General features: G+C 40.2%; 1 protein-coding gene across 1 annotated transcript in view; it reads right to left on the reverse strand.

Moving 5' to 3' along the window:
- Positions 1–21,428, reverse strand: part of LOC111871455 (proto-oncogene tyrosine-protein kinase receptor Ret) — a 252,459-nt gene that overhangs the window by 61,761 nt on the left and 169,270 nt on the right. Inside the window, exon 6 of the mRNA XM_023864596.2 lies at positions 3,127–3,289. Coding sequence (XP_023720364.1) covers positions 3,127–3,289 — 163 coding nt within the window. The remainder of the gene's footprint in view (positions 1–3,126; positions 3,290–21,428) is intronic.

Genomic DNA, 21,428 nt, shown 5'->3' on the forward strand with positions numbered 1-21,428 from the left:
CCCTATGTTCCACTCTGAACTAAAGGAATTAAGTCAAGTCAAGATGTTTATCACTGTGAAAACTCACAACAGGGTACATAGAGAAATATTCATAAATTTCAGTGATCTTAGGAACTGAAATGTGAATCGTAATTCAGGAAAATGAAAGAAAAATAACTTAAAAGCATCTCAGCTGAGTTTGTTACTGGAGGACTTCACTCTCATCATCTGCTCTACAACAGGAGGGCTTCTGTAAGATTACTGACAAATTGTTCGTCTCTGAAAGAAACTTCTCTCACCGTTTAGGACAGGAATACTTTAGTCCATTCTCTTCACTTTATAATCTAGGTTATTGAAAATGTCCACGTGTCTTTCCTTCCTAACAATTTAAAGAAATATTTTTTTATATTTTTTATGGATATCGTGTCACTTCCGGTCTAGAAAACTGAGATTAACGGCCGTAGGAATCTGTTTTGCTGACCACGGGACACCATTTATCCGCTGAAGTTGACACTAACTTCGCCGACAAGCGGCGGTTGCTCGGTCGATATAGATCGCTGGCGGGCTAAAAGCCACGGAGTTTTTTTTTATTGTGACACTAGAAATCACTCCATATTTGCACTTTCAAATTCTGTATCACCGATAGCAACAATATGGTGGCAGTAGAAAATCAGAGGTCAGAGTAACGCTGGTTGCCCTGAATTATTGTACTGTAACAGATCTCCCAAAGGTGTATTATTTCTATTGAGTATCACTAAAACTAACACTGTTATTATGATAATTTTTTCGTACATTATCCATTTTCAGAATTGTTATTTTAAGTGACGTTTCGGAGGATTAGTTCTGCCTCCATTTTCAGGTAAAAAGCCTACTGTCTTGGGTCCAATTAATAGAGCTAGTACTCATCTGTTTGGGTGTGAAACTTGGTCTCTGACATTAATGGAGGAACATAGACTGAGTGTGTTTGAGAACAGGGTGTTGAGAATATTTGGACCGAAGAGAGATGAAGTGATAGGAGGTTGGAGAAAACTGCATAATGAGGAGCTTCATAACTTGTACTCATCTCCAAGTATAATTAGAATGATAAAGTCAAAGAGGATAAGGTGGGCAGGGCATGTAGCACGAATGGGGGAGAAGAGGAATGCATATAGGATATTGGTGGGAAAGTCAGAAGGAAAGAAAGCACTGGGAAGACCAAGACATAGGTGGGTGGACAGTGTTAAAATGGATCTTGGAGAGACAGAATGGAATAATATGGTGTGGATTTGGATTGATCTGGCTCAGGATAGGGACCAGTGGAGGGCTCTTGCGAACACGGCAATGAACCATCAGGTTCCATAAAATGCTGGTGAGTTCTTGAGTAGCTGCACAGAAGGGCGGCTTCTCAAGAAGGTCTGAAGGTGGAGGCGACATATTCCTCCGAAAAGTTGGTTGACATTCAACGGACTACACGGCGTATTTTTACGTGTTATTTACTAATACAATTAGTTTTCTTTTCTTTCGCAGCAGCTCTTTAACCTTTTGAGGCAGACATGTAAAATTTTTAAATAAGGCAAATCACAAAACGACCCATACATATTTCATGACACATTTAATGTAGTTTAACAAATACAGTGGAACCTCGCTTAACGAGCATAATTCTTTTCAGAATCTTACTCGTAATGCGAAACACTCGTTAAGCGAAACAATTTTTCTCATATAAATTAATGTAAAATACGATAATACGTTCCATGCCGAAAAAAAACTAAAAAAAAAAATTTATGTATAACCTTTATTCAAAGAAAATTATATATACATTGTTAAGGAGCGTGAATCATCTTCATCTTTTCTTCTATGCGTAATGAACTATCTTGAGGATAGTGCAAATCGTTGATGTAGACCGACTGAATGTGCGAGCTAGATCAGCCACGCTCACACCTCGTTCTCGCTTTTCAATGATTTTACTTTTCATTTCTACTGTTATTTTTATTCTCTTATGGCTGTCTTATTGCGGCTTTTTCTTCGGGGACTTTTTTGCAAGGGTTATTAAACTTTGCACAAAAAAAAATCACAAGTAATATGTCTGAACACAAGTTTGGAAAAATGTGTGATCACAAGCGACACTAAGATGCTAGCGGAACGAATGCTAAACACAGACTGATGTAGCAAGCGCACAATCCGGGACTTCCCCTCTCGTCACTCGTTATGCGAGACGTCGCTCGTTAAGCGAGTCATTTTTTTACAATTTGTTTTGCTCATTGTGCGAATTACTCGTTATGAGAGGTGCTCGTTAAGCGAGGTTCAACTGTATCTAAGAATGACTGACTTACATTCAAGGTATATTTAATACCTTGTATTTAAGATATGTTAAAGTCTACCATTCATAGTTACCGTATTTACGCATGTATAGGCCGCACATTTTTTGCCAAAAATTCAAGAGGAAAACTTGGGTGCGGCTTATATTCGAAATATTCGAAATCACACTTCATTAAAAAAAATTATATTCATAATTAGTAATACAGGGTGTAATACTCCTGAAATAATATTCGAAGAAAATTATTTTTTCTATAATTTCTGTCTGAAAATTGTGCTGCGGCCTGTACACGCACGCGGCCTATACATGCGTAAATACGGTATATGGCGAGGTAGGTGTGTGTAATGTTTTAAACATGCCTTAGAATGGTACACACTTTATATTTCTGCAGGCATATTAGTTATCCTAATAGCTTTTCGTGGTTTTCCTTAGGTCATGATCTAATCCTCACAAATTTCTATCTAAAATCCATTCATAAATCTTCCCATCTCATTCGACGCTCTATAACCTCTTCATTTGTAGCAACATCGTTTAACTAACTGAAGATGATTTCAACCATTCCTATGTCTATCTTTCTTCCTGCCGCTCCCACTTAGAGCAAACGCTTCGTTTCAGTTTAGCTTTTAATCCTAAGACAGTCCGTAGGACCCCTTGGACGGGAGATCAGCCCGTCTCAAGGCCGCTACTACACACAAACACAAAATAAACGCAGACAAACATCCATGCCTCGAGTGGGATTCCCACGATCCCAGTGCTCGAGCGATCGAAAAATTTCATGACTTAGACCGCTCGACCACTGTGATCAGCTGTTCCTATGACTGATATAATGAAGTGTAGTAATCATTGTCACTTACTGCAATGTATGACAGTGTGAGGCTCCACTCTGTCATCTGGCCACTTGTTACACTCGAAGCTGAAGATTCCGTGGGTGTCGTTTAGCAGTGTGGCATGATAGTTGTTGACGGCCTCCGTATCCCTGTCAGTCAACAGTAGGTTCTGCGCGTCCAGCTCTGCGCCCTGTCAACATTACGTCACAACACGTGAGAACCATAAATATGTCATTGTATCTTCATCCTTCTCAATCTGAACGTTAGCAAATCCACCGTGACACTTGGGCCAACATATGTGACTAGCAGAGCAAGTTAGCTCAATCGATAACTCTCAGAACGTAACACCGAAAATTCCGACAGAAGTGTATCATGGTTTTCGCTCTCACTCCAGAAAAATGTCAGGACGACATCACAAAATAGGCTGCGGCTGTCTTTTCTTTGCACATATTTTCGAATTCATCGTTCCATAATTATTCTGCCAGTTCAAAGTTTCATTGACTTTCTGACAAGCGTTTTTAAATAAGCTATGCAATGAATATATTATGAGACAATTTAACCTGTCCGACTGAACGTTGCAACAAAGTGGTCAGCATTGCCGGCTCTGTATCTGGCAAGTACTGAGTACTTGATTGCCGGTTGTCCAGACTGGGAAACTTCCCTTGTTATTTATAGCTCCATCATTAAAATTCTAGGGCAGTTCTTTAAACTTGGTCAACACGCCTTCTCTGTGCGTTGTTTACAGTTTATATCTTGCAATTATGACATAATTTGGCGCAACATTTCAAATGTGTCATTATTTCTCTTCTATTTGCAGTGCTTTCCTACACGCTGCAGGATGGAGAGCCAAGACAGTGATTGAAACCGGGAAACTGACTGACTGACTGACTTACTAAGTAACTAAGCAACTAACTGGGCCGCGTCATAGCTCAAGCGGTTAGTCGCTGGCTTCCCATCGCGGCGGCCCGGGTTCGATCCCGGGTATGGTCAAGTGAGATTTGTGGTGGACAAGTTGGCACTGGGGTAGTTTTTCTCCTAGTACTTCGGTTTCCCCTGCCAATCTTCATTCCACCAATTGCTCCACAATCACCCTCACCTACCATCTGGGGCTGGTACAATAGGCCAGAAGTGGCCGCAGTGCAAGGGACTTAGTCCCACACCACTAGCAATAAAAGAAACTAATCATCCAACCAACTAATTAATTAACTTTATGGAACCGAATCCTTCTCGAGTAACCAGCAACCGCCTGGCTACTCAAGAATTTCCCAGCATTTTAAGAAATCCTGGTCCCTCTCCTGAGACAAATGAATCCACTCCATACCACTCCAGCCTATCATTCTCAAAATGAAGGATCCTATGTTTAATTAATTAAGCACTATGCCATAAAGACGCACGGGGGAACGGAGGTAGAGTTCCACCACTCTTGAACTCTGCACGAGATGGAGGTGTGTTGACATTTTCATTCCACAACCGTTTTAAACTGTCCCCGGTACCCATTGGTTAGGGGGTTGGATGAGCCCCACAACCGCTTAAACTGTCCCCGGTACCCATTGGTTAGGGGGTTGGATGAGCCCCACAACCGCTTAAAATGTCCCCCAGTACCCATTAGTTAGGGGGGTGGATGAGCCCCACGACCGTTTTAAACTGTCCCCCAGTAATCGTTGGTTAGGGGGTTGGATGAGCCCCACGACCGTTTTAAACTGTCCCCCAGTACCCATTGGTTAGGGGGTTGGATGAGCCCCACAACCGCTTTAAACTGTCCCCCAGTATCCATTTGTTAGAGGGCTTGTTGCGCCCCACAGTCGTTTTAAACTGTCCCCGGTACCCATTGGTTAGAGGGCTGGATGCGCCCCACAGCCGATCTTGACCCAGTGGAGAAGAGAGAAATCTTACTCCTACCAGGTTCGCAACCCGGCCATGCAGCCTACAGCTACCCCACCTCCCCCTATCCATTTTTGTATTATCCTTCTACACATGTCTACAGTTCCCTAACAGTCTCTTTCCTTCTGCCTTGCTACCAGAATCCTGTATGCATTCTTATTTTCCATACCATTACCATCAGAAACCAACTGTGTGGGAAACTTTATTTCTAGCCACGACACAACAGTTTTCTGTTGTATTAGAGACAGGGAGGCTAAGCCCTGGTAAAGCAATTTGTGATCCATGTTCCCTGGTTTAAAGCAATTGTCAACGAAGTGTGTGTATCCCCCCCCCCCCTCGTCACACTAGCTCATATAGTGACAGCGACCTTTTCGAGATCTTCTGAATTTATGAGCGTCCAACTTTAATTAAGTAGGGAAACACTGAGATACTGTTGGTGCGGTCGGAGATACAATTTCCCAAATAGGGTAACAATTTGACACGCTTGTTGTCCATGGCCGTACTGTTTATTTTGTTCGAAGAATTACTTTCTGTACTGAGGACAGTGGTTCACAAAACACAGCACAGATAACTCTCAAGGCAGGGCCGCGCCATAGCTCAAGCGGTTAGTCGCTGGCTTCCCACCGCGGCGGCCCTTGTTCGAGCCCGGGTCTGGTCAAGTGGGATTTGTGGTGGACAAAGTGGCTCTGGGACAGGTTTTCTCCGAGTACTTCGGTTTCCCTTGCCAATCTTAATTCCACCAATTGCTCCACAATCACCCTCACCTATCATCTGGGGCTGGTACAATAGGCCAGAAGTGGCCGCAGTACAAGGGACTTAGTCCCACCCCACTAGCAATAAAAAAACTCTCAAGGCACTTAAGTATATGCCAACGTATAGATACATATTGATCAAAGTGAGAATCGAGATTAATAGAACTACTGTAGTCATAAATCATATGAGCTGTAAAATTAAAGACGTTTAACAATATCAGTATCTAGGAACGATCAGAAATATAAAATATAAAATGTTATTATACCAAACTACACCTATTATCTTTCAATGTAACAATGACAAAATCATAATTAACTCCGTGGGACATAATGCTTCTTAAGATGCAGATAGTCCCTCAACTGTTCAAGAATTATCCGTGCTTTATTGGATACAAAAATTCATTTCTATGTCCAGGGCATTCCAATTAGTGACTTGATTTTTCTTTTCATTGGCACTACAGCCCCAGTGGGCCTAAGCCTACCTCCATGAACTCCGTTCACTTCGGTTTTTCTAGATCTTACATATTCAGTGGGACTTCTTGGGCGGGTGATCAGCTCGTCGCAAGGCCTCTACCTGTACACAAACACAGAGAAACGCACAGAAACATCCATGCCCTGAGTGGGATTCGAACCCACGATCCCGACTTCCGAGCGAGCGAAGACAGTGCATGCCTAGACCGTGACCGGCAGTGACTGGATTCATCCGCCTGATTTCTGTTCTTCAATTCCAGGCAGGGTAAGATATAGTTCTCTCCACCCCTACGTGTACACCTGCTCTGGGGCCCACCCAGGGTCCTACCGAATAAACACCACAGACTCTTTTTTTGGGTAAATTTGCTAGAGCATGAAGATGATAATTCACATTCATGTGTCAGTGTTAAGAATTCCTGTAGCTATATCTCCACGCCCCATTCCTCTTTATGGCTTGGTGGTTACTGACAGAGATAAATGGTATATCTCAGAAGGTGTTCTATATTGCATCAACTTCTATGCGAAAACAATGAGAAACGTTGACTTTATTATATTCATATATTTACATGAATAATAATTTGGGTAAGATCTCGAAGAGAACTGCGCTGTGTAACTCTGGGGCATACATGACGTCACACAGAAAAGCCATTGTCAAGCTGTCTGCATCTCTTGTTTCACAGCGGAGATATTTCGAATTCGAGACTGTCAATCGACAGGACTTCGTAAAATATATTGGTTATTATTTAAATATCGTATTCATGAGCTCCAGTTTTCGATTTTTGTTCTATAGATCGGCTATCCATACTGAATGTTAATCTGATTTTCTTCAGTCATTCCAGTCAAACACTCAGTAAATGTGTCTAATTTAACACTTATAAGCCCAGTGGTTATTAGGCACAATTAAATTCTGCATTCTGCCCATAGAACGTATTTTTGTGTTTAGTATGTTTATCACAAGAAACAGCGATTTTTCTCCTAAACAACATTAACCAGTTGATCTTTCTAGAGGTGATATAATATGTTTCCTGTGAGGAACGACCTGAATTTTCATATATTCTACGTAATATTTAGAAGCAACGGAGGCACTCCCTCTTGAAGTCTATTTCGAATACCTCCGCTGTAGCACTGAAATTCGCAGTAGGTGTCGAAAAGGGAAACTAGTGCCTGGGGGTATAACTGGGCCACAAAATTCCTGGGGGATATAAATACGAGAACGTGGCCCTCCAGGTTTTGGGACTCTCGAATCTGAGACGCTAAAATATGGTCATTATTCCTGCGGTACTCGGACCCGAGAATGACTGCGCTGGCGAGGATCAGCAGCAGTTGTAAATGACAGACCCATCCTCTCGTCAGAGGGAGCGTCCCACATCAGCAGACCCGCAACTGTGTCACAGTAATACAAATCTGGTCTTGGAGCCCCAGATGGGTGCGTGACACCAAGACACACTGGTCGACAACCGCCGGTCGTAACAGAACTTCCAGAAACGGAATCATTAAGGGTTGGTATATATCACAACCTGTAAGACTTTCCTCAGTTCGTCATTCACATTAATATTTCCGCTCGAATTTATAAGGTTTAAAAAGCACTGTAAAGTACACTCAGAAATTAAGCAAAATGGGCTATGAGGTGTTATATCCCAGATGATATTACCTTTTGAAAAAAGGTTGTCATTGGAGGAGTGGTAATACGGGAAATGTCATTGTGTTCTGCTAGAAGACACTATTTCGGAATTGATATTAAATTAAATCTTAGCTTATGTATTTGAATTTTTGTTTCGTTCTTTGTTACAAAGAAGTCACTTTCCCACGGAGCTTGCATGCAAGGTGGCATATCAAGTGTGAATTAAACGGCAGTCATGTCACTCATGGACTTCTTTTATACGAGTATTACAACTCAAATTTACAGTACACACAGCTCATTTACGTTTATTAAATTATGTGGCATATTTTTTTATTATCTGCTTGTAGTTCAGTGTTAGTGACTTTGAGTAGGTGGAACAAAATGGGCGGAGAATTTGAAAGGGGGTGAGGTTAATGTGCAGTTTCCGGAGTAATTAGCACCGCCCTTGTCAGGACGCTTCTAACCAAACCCTTTATACACTCTTAAATGTGAGGTGAGCTTTCTGTTTTTATAACAGTAGCGTCCACTTAGTACAGCGGTTTTACACAAATTAAAGCACACCCACATGTCTTTACAAGGGTGTAGAGTACGGTGCGGCTAGGATGCATCCTTACTGGACACCTGCTTCCGAAAGGAATATCTGAGGTCGTTCGCCTTTGTTTCTGTCTTTCAATTTATCTTGTGAGAATGAAACGAGGGTTGAGGACTTTAGAAAGTGAAGTCCTGGAAAGAAGTTTTAACCCGAAGGAACACAAGAAACAGGAAAACAGAGAAACTAACGCAATTATCAGTCTAGAAGTGTGTGCAGTTCGCTCTCTGTTCTGTGGAGTAAGTAAAAATGATGGTTGGGACATGTAGCACGTGCAGATTTTTTTTTGCTTCCAGTATTTGTTATTAGATTGTAACTGAAATAGGTCACTTGGAATAGCGACTGCACCACTGGCTGGTAGACGACAGAAGAGTCGGGGCTCGATGCCTGTCAGGGTCAAGGTGTTCTTCCCATTTCCATAATGTCCAGACCGGCCTTGGGGCCCACTAAATCTCCTTTCTGATGGAAACCGGGTCTGTTTTCACGGAGACAAATCTGCAGGAGGTGCAAAGCTAACCACTTACTCCATCCAGTTAAGGCTGACAATCACGCAGAGCAATACCTTCACTTCTCCATAAGTCTTCATGATGCTGTGTTTGATTAATTAAGCCTAGGCATAACTTTACCTTGCCGGTCACGGTAGCCGAGCGGTCTAAGTCACGTGTACTGTCTTCGCTCGCTCGGAAGCCGGGGTCATGGTTTCGAATTCCACACAAGTCATGGATGTTTGGTATTTGTTTATGAGTGCATAAGTGAGTATCAGGAATTAAAAAAAAATAATTTTCCTGGGTAGTAAAGCACGGCCGGCACGTAAGGCTGACAACCTTACCGCCATCTTTGAGCAGACTGTCTAGATAATGTGGAACCCTCAACGTCTCACAACCCTATGGGCCTTCACGGACTGTTACAGGGATAGCTTTACTTTTCCTTATGTGTTTATTCTGTGTTTATATTGTCCTGTGCTTAGGTAGATGCCTTGAGACGAGCTGATCACTCATCCAAGGAGTCTTACCTTCTGTAAAACGATCATGAAATGAAAATCAGTGACCAGGGCCCAAGGGGGCTGTAGAGCCAGTAAAAAACAAACTTTACCTAACCTTATTAGTAACTCAATATATAGCGGTTAATGATAACAAGATTTGTGAATAATTAAGTGGGAAGAATGTGTAAGGAACCGGTCTTCCATTCGCCTACAGCGATTTAGGAAAGCCACGAAATATTTCATTCAGGATAGTCGGTGTCTCGGCCGAGATTCGAAAAGAGGACTTCCCGAATAGAAGTCAGAATCGTTACCGTTTGAATTAAATTATTCAGTAAGAGCTGAATACGGAAATTTTTTTAGAAAACGACAAAAGAAGTTACTACTTCGGCGATGCAGATATAAATGGCAGGATAGTACTAAGACTGAACTGAGTGAAATAGGTTGTGAAGGAATAAGCTTCATGAAGTTACGTAATTTTCAAAATATTTTTACTACGCCTGGAGGCAAAAAGTTTCTCAGAGGCTAAACGGGGTTCTATTGAATTTCATGGGATGGGGGTGCCACTGACTTTTCGTCGTATATCGAACAATAATTGGCCTAATGCATCAGTTCCGGGTGATTGATGAGTATGGAGCATATTGGTAGAATGATAATTGACACAGGAAACGGAAGTGCTTGGAGAGAAACTTCCACAGTGTCACTTTTTCCACCATAAGTCCAATATGACCTGACATAGGATCGAATCTGAGATGCCAGGGTGGGAAACCTGAGGTATGGCAGAACCATACGCAGGCATAACATGCCTACATTATTCAGGATTCAATAATGCATCCTCATGACGAAGGTGGTTGTTTTATAGTAGCGGATTTTTAATGTTCATTGGAAGCAAGAGAAATATACCGGCTTTCGTTGTAATTTGCATCTTTAGGCAAATGTTCCGCTTCGTATGAGCAAGTGCTCATTGGCCGTGAGGAATATAAGAAGTCCTGGGGAAAAATAATCACATGAATTCCTTTGTTACGAAACGGGCCGCATACAAAATGATGCGGGAACGTGCTTACCAGGCCGTTGCCTAGCAACGACAGGGCGGTACACACACAGATCCACAGATTCTACTTTGATACGACAGTGACCGCGTAGAAAAATTCTTACATTGCTGCAGTAGGAACCTGTTTACCGGGTCGTTGCTTAGCAATGATAGGAGGATACACAAACAGACACACAAGCAGCAAGGTGATCTCATATGCCTACTTTTATTTTTTTTTAATGAGGAAAGTAGGTTAAGAAGGAACGTAACCAGTAACAAATTCCATTATCATTTATTTCATAAAATACAGGAGCTAGTTTTTCTCCATTTGACAAGTGATTCACCAGCAGGACCAAGAAAGAGAGAAGATGAGCTGGAACACGGGAAAAATATTTATGTATCTGGCAAAGACAAACTTCCAACAGACTTCAGTCTCTCTTTTCTACGGTGAGGTTTTTATTCGCTCTTATGTTTAAAGTACAAAGAGTTCCCAGACGTTGATCCTGTATCCAGATAAAAGGAAGTCCATTTTGATTTCCAGCTCTTTGGTTCGTGAATACTGTACCAAAATATCCTTCTGCTGAAAAAAATGCCGTCACTCTTTTGAAGTTCTCTGTCTGCCGGATGAAATTAAAGTGTTCTGTGCCGTGCTCATGTAGTTCAGATGAAAGGGGAAACGGTAGAATTGGATATCAATGGGACCTGAAGTGCTTGTGACATACGTTAGATAAAAATGTTATATTGTTAAAGTCTTTCTTTCTTTTTCCTTCTCTCTGTCTTTCTGTTTGCCTGTCTTCATTTTTTCATTTTTTGTAACGTTCTTTCTCTTTTTCTGTTTTTGTTTACTTATTGACTTCACTTTAGTGCGAACTAAATTTTGGCAATGTCAGCCATCTGTAAGCATGTTGTTAAAACGTCTGTCCGCGAATGAATCTCACGCAAAACCAAAGAAGCAGAACAACCCACACAGAGGCCCGAACAAACTTTCCGTTAAAGCTTCTTCGTAAACGAAGAGAAATGTTTTTGCGAAGACAGGCTGTGATGCCATATGCTGCAAGCAGCCTGTGATAATTAGGCAACGCTTTTAACTCCGAAGCATAGTTTTCGAGGCGCTGTTGTGTTACGGAATTCAGAGTTTACAGCGGCTTCACAAATGATGAAACAACTTTCTTCACTGGCAACGATGTAATTATACCCAGAAATATTATAAATATGTTGTCGATGAGTAACCTACTTAAGAAACAATGAAGACGAGAAATTTAAGTCTCATGTACTTGAATATAAATTGCTGAAAGTCTGGTGGTACTAAAGAGAAAAGAAAAAGAAACATGGCAAGACCTAGATAGCTTGAACTATATTGGATATTCCAGTGTTGGTTAAAATAAATTGGGGAAAACAACAAGATAATCGATCAGGATAGATGATTCTTAAGATCGATCTGCGAACCATAAAAATATAAACCAGGAATTGTGATCGCTACACTCGGAAGCGTTTACGTGTTATTTACTACTAGAACCTTCTGTCCGTTCATATTTATGCTTTCACAATTTAAAGTTTTATACATCCCACAAATCCTATTTGTTTAGATTTAACCTGCCAGATCTATAAATTTTAAAACTGTATATTTGTCCGATGAGACCGCAGCCTGCAGACAGGAGTGTATTCTGTTCAAATAATTGACAGAGCAAGCAAGGTCACTTCGCGAACCTGACAATGAGAGCTTCAGATAAATAAGCTAAGAGGAAAGAAAGCTGCATATGAACAGTGTACAATACACACCCCGAGACATTGCCCAAATAAAATAAAATTATTTTCGATAGGGGGTGTGTTCAGTGTTCAGCTTCGTTTCCCAGCGCAGAATGTGCTGACACGTGACTCCGACTGTAGCCGCATTATCTTCCTTCGTCCTTTGTAGCAACTGGACAAAAGAGGATGTCAGACTAATTGTCTCTGTCCAGTTTTGGATATTGCTTTTTTAGGAGATATAATTTTTTTAACGATATCACCTTTGCCTTTTTTCTCCTATGTGCAGCATTTTTTCGGCAAATTTTGAGTTACTATACTGTCACGTGTCACACAGAGACTAAAGACGGGACTCGGGTTGGTAATTGGATTTATTAACCACCTACGTGTCGTAACTACAAGTAATTATTACACTATTGTTGCTTTACACAGCGTACCATCACTCCACACAAATCTTCTCAGTCTCTTTCCACTAGGTTTCACTAACCTTCTCCTGTAAAAGGATTAATAACACAGGACTTATAAAAGTCTCGCTAAATCACCCACTCCCAGTATCACTCAACTGTTGCACTAATAAATTCTTCAAACCTCATGCTAAACCCTCACAGGCTGACTTCCTGTACTCTTCTGTACTCCTAGTTCCAGTTCGCTCTGAACTTACAGCTCACGGCTCTCATTATATAGTGATGGAACGGACATGGAGCTGCAGTAAACACATATCACGTGATCGCTATCCAGCCAGTCTATTTGCACGTCGGTCGGATCTACAGAAAACACCGCTTCCTCTGCTGTTGCCTATTGGACCCTGTTTACAGAGCTGTTGTTTGGCAAATCGTTGATCAAACCCGTTACAACACTTTCTGATTTCTTAGGTAGTTTTTGTGGTATGGCATGTAACACGCATGGGGAAAATGCCTGTAAAATTGTACCTATAAAATCTGAAGTGATGAGACTGCTGGATGGGCCTAGACATACATGGTAGGATAATATTAAAATAGAGTTTAGCGAAATAATATTGAAGCGTAAGAACTGAATTCGGTCTTGCTCGGTATATGTAAGTGTGGCCGAGTCTTGTGTACAGCGTAATAAACATTCGAGTTAAATAAATATCGGTGAACTTCTTGAGAAGCTAAGCGACTCCTAGTGTCTCAAGTGAGGCTCTGACCTGAGTGCAGCTTTATATCACCAAAACATACGGACCTCTACAAAGGACATGCCGCAAGAGTCGCATACATAATGAGCAGTTAACTTATTACGTCATCTTCATCCTTTGCTAGTTACGAGTTATTTAAAGTGGCTGTATGTATTGATGCCTTGTAACATTGATGATATGATGATTAATGAATACGGAGTAGTTCGTTGAATGAGAATTTGTAGGGGAAATAGAAGTACTTGAAAACACCTATCCCAGTGCTACATCGTCCACAACAAATCCTACATTACATGACCTGGAATTGAACCCAGACCGTTACGATGGTAATCATCCTGTATCATTCTGATTTTAAATGCTAATATTATACGAAATATAACTGTTTGAACAAGTTTCATATAATTTGTTTAAAACTAATGTAAATTTTCTTTTTATACCTGTCTGAATGCCCCTGAAATTGGCGATAAATGACTTAGACATGCTCGCAGTTATGGTCATTTAGCGGTCAGGAGACTCTTTGCTCTAGATGGTACATTCGTATTTAGTGTACACTCAGGTTTATTTCTCTAAAACTGTTGTAATTATGACTTTCACATTTATCTCACCTCACATCTGTCCCTCTTTATTCTACGTTATTTTGACATGGCTTTCACACCCTTGTCTGACAATGGTGTGACCGGTTTTCAATAGACTAGCTATTGAGATATGTTTGGACACCATCCAACCTAACCTAAACATCAAGAACTCCATGTTAGCAATTTATCTTTGAACGAGCAAAGAAATGATTTATATCCGGTAATCAATAGACGTCAGTAACTGGCCTCGTTTACGATCTTTCCGAAGTGTGGATCTGCAGAGAAAACATCTTTCCAGTGCTAGAATCGGGTGAAAATGAACCTTTGTGCGGTCGAGCGTACACATCACAATTTGAATAAGGAACAACCAAATCTGAGAATTATTAAACAGAGATCTTCCTATTAGCTCGATTATAGGACTAGAGTCAGCGGCAAAATCGACATTCAAATGAAGACTCATTTCATTGAAACTGTATGAAGTATGATTTATCATTATGATTATGTGGAGAGCACTAGCAGATGGTTTTAACAAGACATACAGAAAGGAAGTACAGATGCCACTGAAAATGAAACACAAAGATGTTACGAAAAATAAAGAAATAAGATAAGATAAAACTTTCCTTGACCGGTCAAGGTAGCCGAGCAGTTTAAGGCGTGTACTATCTTCGCTCGCTTGGAAACCGGGATCGTGGGTTCGAATCCCACTCAGGGCATGGATGTTTAGTCTCTGTGTGTGCGTTTTTCTGTGTTTGTATACAGGTAGAGGCCTTGTGACGAGCTGATCACCCGCCCAAGGAGCCCTACCGAATGTGTAAGATCTAGAAAAACCGAAGTGAACGAAGAAGTTCATGGAGGTAGGCCTAGGCCCACTGGGGCTGTAGTGCCAAGGGGAAAAACTTTCCTTGTGATTAATTAATTAAGCACTACGCCATGAAGACGTGTAAGGAAGTGGAAGTATAGATCCACGTATTCTTCACCTCGGCACTTGATGGACGTGAGCGGTAACATATCTTTTTAAATGAAATTTATTAACTGAGTAAATTTCATTACATGTATATTTATAAAATGTTGTAAGACTCATCATCTTAAGAAGAATTAAATGTGCGGGGCATATAGCACGCACGTGGGAAATGAGAAATTGATAGAAAATTCAAGTCTGAAAAATGGCAGGGAATATACACGTATCACTTGGGAGTCATAGTCAAAGGCGGCAGAGTAACATCGAAACGGACCTCAAAAGAAAAGCGTGTGAGAATACCACTTGAATTCATCAAGGAATAGAAGCAGGCTCTTGTGAATTAGGTAATGAACTTCTGGATTCCATAAAAGGAATCGAATTCTTAAATAGCAAAGTGACTTCTTAANGTTGGATAAAATTATGTATTAAAAATAATTATTCAGCTATCCTGATGAAGTAGGCAGCAGGTTGGTTTGTAACGTTTATACGCACCTATCAGAGTAATGGAGTCAGCAGGAAATATAAACTTGATAGTTACCTTTGTGCTTTGATTGTGAAATAAAGGTGAAATGGGATGTTGTGAACATTTTTGTTTAACCGTATATTAACTTTCAGCAGAATTACTCATATATTATTCAAGCTTAATGAAAAAAATTTAATTCCTTTAATCATTGTGTTATGGTTTAATTACTTTAGGGGCAGGCAATATAGTAAAGTCATTCTACCTCTTTTCGTCATAAGAATTAATGGGGGATCAGGGGATATAAAGTTTATTTTCTTGTCTCTTTCATTGTGTCGCGCTCGAGAGTTTTAAGTATGTAATTCGAACCCAAACTGGATAAGACTAAAATCATTTTCATTTGAATGCATTTGTGACACAGCTGAGGTAGTACCTCGGGAAGCCCATTTGATTCGTATATTTAAGAAGGAATTCCTGGTAACCACATTCTCCTCTCATTGCCACTCCTACACTCCTTTGGAGAAAGTCATTACTTGCCTGCAATATCCGCCATCCTACAGGGCAATGTGACGGCAGCCAAATTTCCTGGTTTAAGTACCGACGTCTTCCTCTCCCCTTGGGGCGAGGGATATTCTTTAGGGTCAATGGAAAGTTAATGTAACCCTCAATTTAACGTCCATAGTTTTTCCCTTTCCTGAGAGGGACACGGTTTTACTGTGTGGTTATTCCTCTGGATTCGTAGGTCTTTGCTACTTTAATGGCCGTTTTATTTAGGTAAGGTTGAAACGCCAAGGTTTGGACATAGGCCAGAACAATATCCGGCTAATTTTATGGGGTTTGAAACTTCGAATTTATGTAGGATATAAATTCAGAATCACTAGAACTTCCCAGCCAAAAAGAAATTTTTAGGACATATATCAAGAAGAGATGTAATTTTATTGTATTTTAGATCCGTATATAGAATCCATTTTACACCTAGTTCTTTCATGTGTGTAATTTAAATAATGGAAAATATACTCCAATAGATTATGTGCTCGTATATAAGGTAAATCTAGCCCTATCAAGAGGCCGTTGGGACCCACGCGGTTGTGAGACGTCGGGGCTTCCACATTTCATAGACAATCGGCTCACAGATGGCGGCCCCTTACCCCCAGAAAAATTCCTGGCACTCATTTTTGTTAGAGGCTGAGTCGACCCCAGGGCCATATTGCGGCTGGAAGGATTGCGTCAATCGAAAAATCCGAAGTAATCATGGGGAATCGAACCCGTTACCTTCCGGCTTGTAGCATAGTGCCTCAACCAACTACGCTACAGCGTGCCCCCCTATACTCATATGCATATTTCAAATTTGTTCTTTAAGAGTTTGTTCATCTATATGGCACAATTTCTAATTCAGTTGAAATATAAACTTTCCTTTCATTTTATCCATCTAGTGCCGAAATTTTGTGGCGAAAATGAGGAAGAATTTTGTAACACAAAGGAACATACCCACGTACCTTGTTTTGTTAAAGATAATTCGAAATAAAAAATTGTGTCTTCATCATTTTGCTTCAGTTGTGGCTGCAACCACCTACACACGCTGGTTCCTCGCTCACCGATTTTTCTACCTTGAAGATTGAGGCGATGCGTTCTTCCGAAACGTCGGTTTACAGAATATCTACACGGCGCCACATCCCAGAAGACGACATCCTTCATAGTCACCGCCGTGAAAACCTCAAACCCTAACAATGAGCTCTGAGGTTCTCATGGCGTGACAATGAGGAGCACCATTTTCTGGGGTCTTACGTCATGCACTACAGTAGAAGTTTACTGACATTTTGTGGCTTAACATTTAACCCTGAGGATGGAAACAGTATATTTGTCCGAAACGTCAGCAAATTTATACAACATTACACGGCGTCACTTTCCAGAAGACGCAAATATTAATCCGATAACATTGTACAGTAGAAACCGCATTATCTGACTTGTTCTTCTGATATTCTGTGATATTCCACTTAACCTGAACTTGTTTAAGGCTACTTTAAACAATGAAGTTTAAGATTTAATCGTATATGCTTCACTTTTTCATTTATAAAAGTTTAGTTTTGCATTTCTTTATGATTGCCATCTGAATAGTACTTACAGTCTATTGTAATACAATGACGCCAGGATAGCGCAGTCGGTATAAAGACTGGCTATGGACTGGACGGTTGAGGGGTCGGAGTTCGAGTCCTTGTAGGGTCAATAATTTTCTCTTCTCCACGTCTTGCAGAGCAGCTCTGGGGTCCACCCAACCTATTCTCCAATGGGTACTGGGGTTTAAGAGGCCGGGACGTGAAGCTGACCAGTCACCTTCAGTTAGTGCCGAGGTCAAGAAAATATGCATCTATACATCCACTCCTCCATACGCCTTCATGGCGTAGTGCTTCGTTAGTTAAGCACAGGGTTATATAAATAAAAAAAAAATAAAAATATAATACAGTTCTTAACCAAATTGCGAAGTTATTTACTCACTTTTATGTTGGTCGCAAAAATTCGACCCCTCTTCCGTTCAGTTTGGTACCGATATCCGGGGTTCACTGCACTTCGCATTTCAAGGACACAGATTTTATTGAGAAAGTATAGTTTTTATACACCACAAAAGCCTGAATGAACATGCTTTTGATACATTCAATTGACCTATTTAGTAAATAAATTCATATAAAGTTTTTTTTATTCATTCATTTATTCATCTGTAATCTGTCAAGACGACAGGTCTACAGTCTCTTCCAAAACAGTTCCTCCACTTGATGCAATCTAGAGCTTTCTCCTTCAAATGAAAATATCCTCTTCTGTCCCCAAGGTCATCCAGCATCTTCTTACGTCTTCTTCCTCGTCTTCTGGTCTCTTCTATCCGCCCCTCTATCTTTCCTTCAATAACTTCTTTTAAAAGGCAGTTACCGCGTAAAACATGACCAATCCAATTAGCCTTCCGTTTTCTTATTTCGTGAAGGATATTCCTCTGTTCACTGACTCTAATTAACACTTCTTCATTTCTCACATAATCGGTCCAACTGATCTTCTCCATCCTTCTCCAACACCACATTTCGAAGCTTTCCAGGTGTTTCTGATATACTGCCCTAAATGTCCATGTTTCAGCCCCATACAGAGCTATGCTCCAAATGTAGCATTTCACTAGTTTCTTTCTCAAATTTAAGTCCAATTTGCTGGTAAAAAGATTCTTGTTCTTGCTAAATGCAGCTCTTGCCATGGCAATCCTAGATTTAATTTCACAAGTACACCTTCCATCATCTGTTAACAAGCTACCCAAATATTTAAAACATATCACATTCTCCAATTGTTTTTGGTCTATCTTTATTGTGACTGGGGTTGGTTTTCTCGAAATTTTCATTACTTTTGTTTTTTACACATTTTTTTTATATCTCGGTTTATTTGTACAATCGGTCCATATTAAGGACTATAAGTACATCTTATGAAATGCTTAATCTAAGCCTTGAATACTAATAAAAGAACATGTCAGAGAGAGTAATGCTCCAGTGAGCATTCTCTAGAAATCTATTTCGAGTGTAACTGTATTATAGTATGCATTGCATTTATGGGAAGCGCGTCGTTAGGTCGGTTGGCTTATGCCTTTTGAGTCGTTTAATAATGTGGTTGCCAGTTCGTTTGGATGTACTGTTATCTTGTCTTTATATTCGCAGCTGGTGTTTGTAGTCTCTTCCCGTACTGTGGGTATGCCTAGATCGGCATGTAGCAGTCTGTTTGGGACGTACAGCGGTACATTAACTATAGCGTGAAGTACTTTATTTTTCATATAAAGAAACAGAATGTACTTGGACTAGAATCTAATTCTCTCGTTACAGTTCAGGATTCTTATAGAATAGGAAATATTTTGTAGTTTTATTTATCCACAGTACAGCTATCACGCGTACGGAGTACCGTCTTGCTATAAAATGGTCCAACAAGAAAATTACTGGGAAAGATATTAAAGTATGAAGTTGAGATTATTTTGCATTGATTTATATTGCTTCACATTAGTCTGAGAGATATAACGGCATATTGAAAGATGATATATTTTCTGTTTTCTTCTAATATGAAGACGAAAAGCTCGTTCCATCCCCTTCTGGACTGCTGGACAGAGACTCTCACGTGTTTGTGACGAAGAACGTCATCCCTCTCTCGAGATGTTGTGAGGACACCAATAATTTAACGTCATAGATTTTCCTTGCTACGATCAATACTGGAGTCACACTAGAGGGAAATATCTTACGATGAAGTAAGAAAAAGAAAGAAAGAAAGAAAATGGATGCGAAAGAACATGATCTGACGTAACGTTAATTGATGTTATTTTGTTTTAAAATGTCCGAACTGATTACCCGTTGGGAAATTTCTTGTACAGAGCGCTTACGCGAGAGCTGTTTGTTTCTCTTAAGACATCTCGCTTGAAGCTTCTTGCATAGAAAGTGTTCGGATCTTCCCAAAGCATCTTTGAGTTGGCATCCTTGTGGAGAAGCAGTTGGTTCCCTGTGTTCAAGGAGATAATCCGTTCAGCCATTTTAACCCCTATGCCATGTTATCAATTTCAAACGACGATGTAATGATCTACGGTACTATCTGACGATAATATCCTGAAAGATACTTTATACTTTATATATACAATTATATCACAATGTTATTTTTTACGATTACATTTTGCACGATATTTGTATTTGGATTTGAGAAGTAAGAGTTGGCGAATATTATGGAAATTGTGAGTATAAAATTTTGATACTGAAGTGAAAATTTTCTCAAATTGAAAGTTAGGTAATAAAAGTAGTCACAATAGTAGAGTATACGAGATACACAAAAGAAAAATATGCATAATTTATTTTGTATTCTGATGGGAAATGTTCTCTCATTCTGGTGGAAGAACACATGTCAGGTACATAAATGTGAAGTGTTCAGAACTAAGAAGTGAACTGAGTGGAGAATGCGGAAAATATTACTCGTATCAAGAGAAATTTGAGATTCTTTCTCTTCACATATTTTCTTCAGAATATTTAAATCACAGAAGTTACACCTGAAATCCCAATTAATACCCAGGAAAACCAAAACTATGATGTATAAAGTACTTATAAGATCCGTGTTATCTTATGCCTCTGAGACCTGGCCACTGTTAAGATCGGATGAAAGACTGTTAAGCATATTTGAAAGGAGGATCTTGAGATATATCTTTGGACCAGTGGAAGAAAATGGAATATGGAGGAAGAGGTATAACCATGAGCTATACAAACTATTTAATGAACCAGACATTATTGGATTTATAAAGGTGAAAAGGCTTGAATGGGCTGGACACTTAATACGTGCCAGCGAGAATAGAACCATCAAGAAAATGCTTAATACAAAACCAGAAGGAAATAGGAGAGTGGGAAGACCAAGGTTAAGATGGGAAGAATGTGTGTGGCAGGACATAAGAATTTTGGGTGTAAAGAACTGGAGGAATGTAACATCGAATAGAGAAGAATGGCGAGCAATCCTGAGGAAGGCCAGGGCTCACAAAGGGCTGTCGTGCCAGTGATGACGATGATGATGATGATGATGAAGTTACATTTGGTTGTATAGATAGCCTAATAGGAGCGCGAAGAAATTCATGTGGATTTTTTTTTGTAATGAAAATAATTTGAAAGCGGTGATTTGGAATTATTGAGAAAAGAATTGGATAGTATTGTTAAAGTGGATAGGAATTTTTTAGATTTTTGTAATGCACATTGAATCGATCTTTCTAAGGTGTGGTACTAGTAGCTTGGTCTAGAATTAAGTATGTTCTTAGTTTCAATAATCGACAGCTAAATGTTTATATTATCATTTCATCAAGATCGGTTAACTTAGAATGGCTGCTTTTGCGTTAAGCTTTTAATTACAAGTTAGGCGTGCTGTCGAAACTTGTATTTCTGGTTTGGTCTTCATCTCTGAACCTCGATTTAGTTAAAGTTATAGTATATATTGTGACATGTTGAGCTCTGAATGACGCCCCTCCCCCCCCACCCTCCACCAGCCGTGATGTGCCGAGCGAAGCCGGAACGAGCCGATGTTAGCCGAGTACTAGCATCCTGGTCGCTAGGCAACGCAAGTCAAACCGGTGACGTCACCGCGGGATATCGC

This window comes from Cryptotermes secundus, unplaced genomic scaffold (assembly GCF_002891405.2).
Source record: "Cryptotermes secundus unplaced genomic scaffold, Csec_1.0 scaffold434, whole genome shotgun sequence".
NCBI classification, from domain to species: domain Eukaryota; kingdom Metazoa; phylum Arthropoda; class Insecta; order Blattodea; family Kalotermitidae; genus Cryptotermes; species Cryptotermes secundus.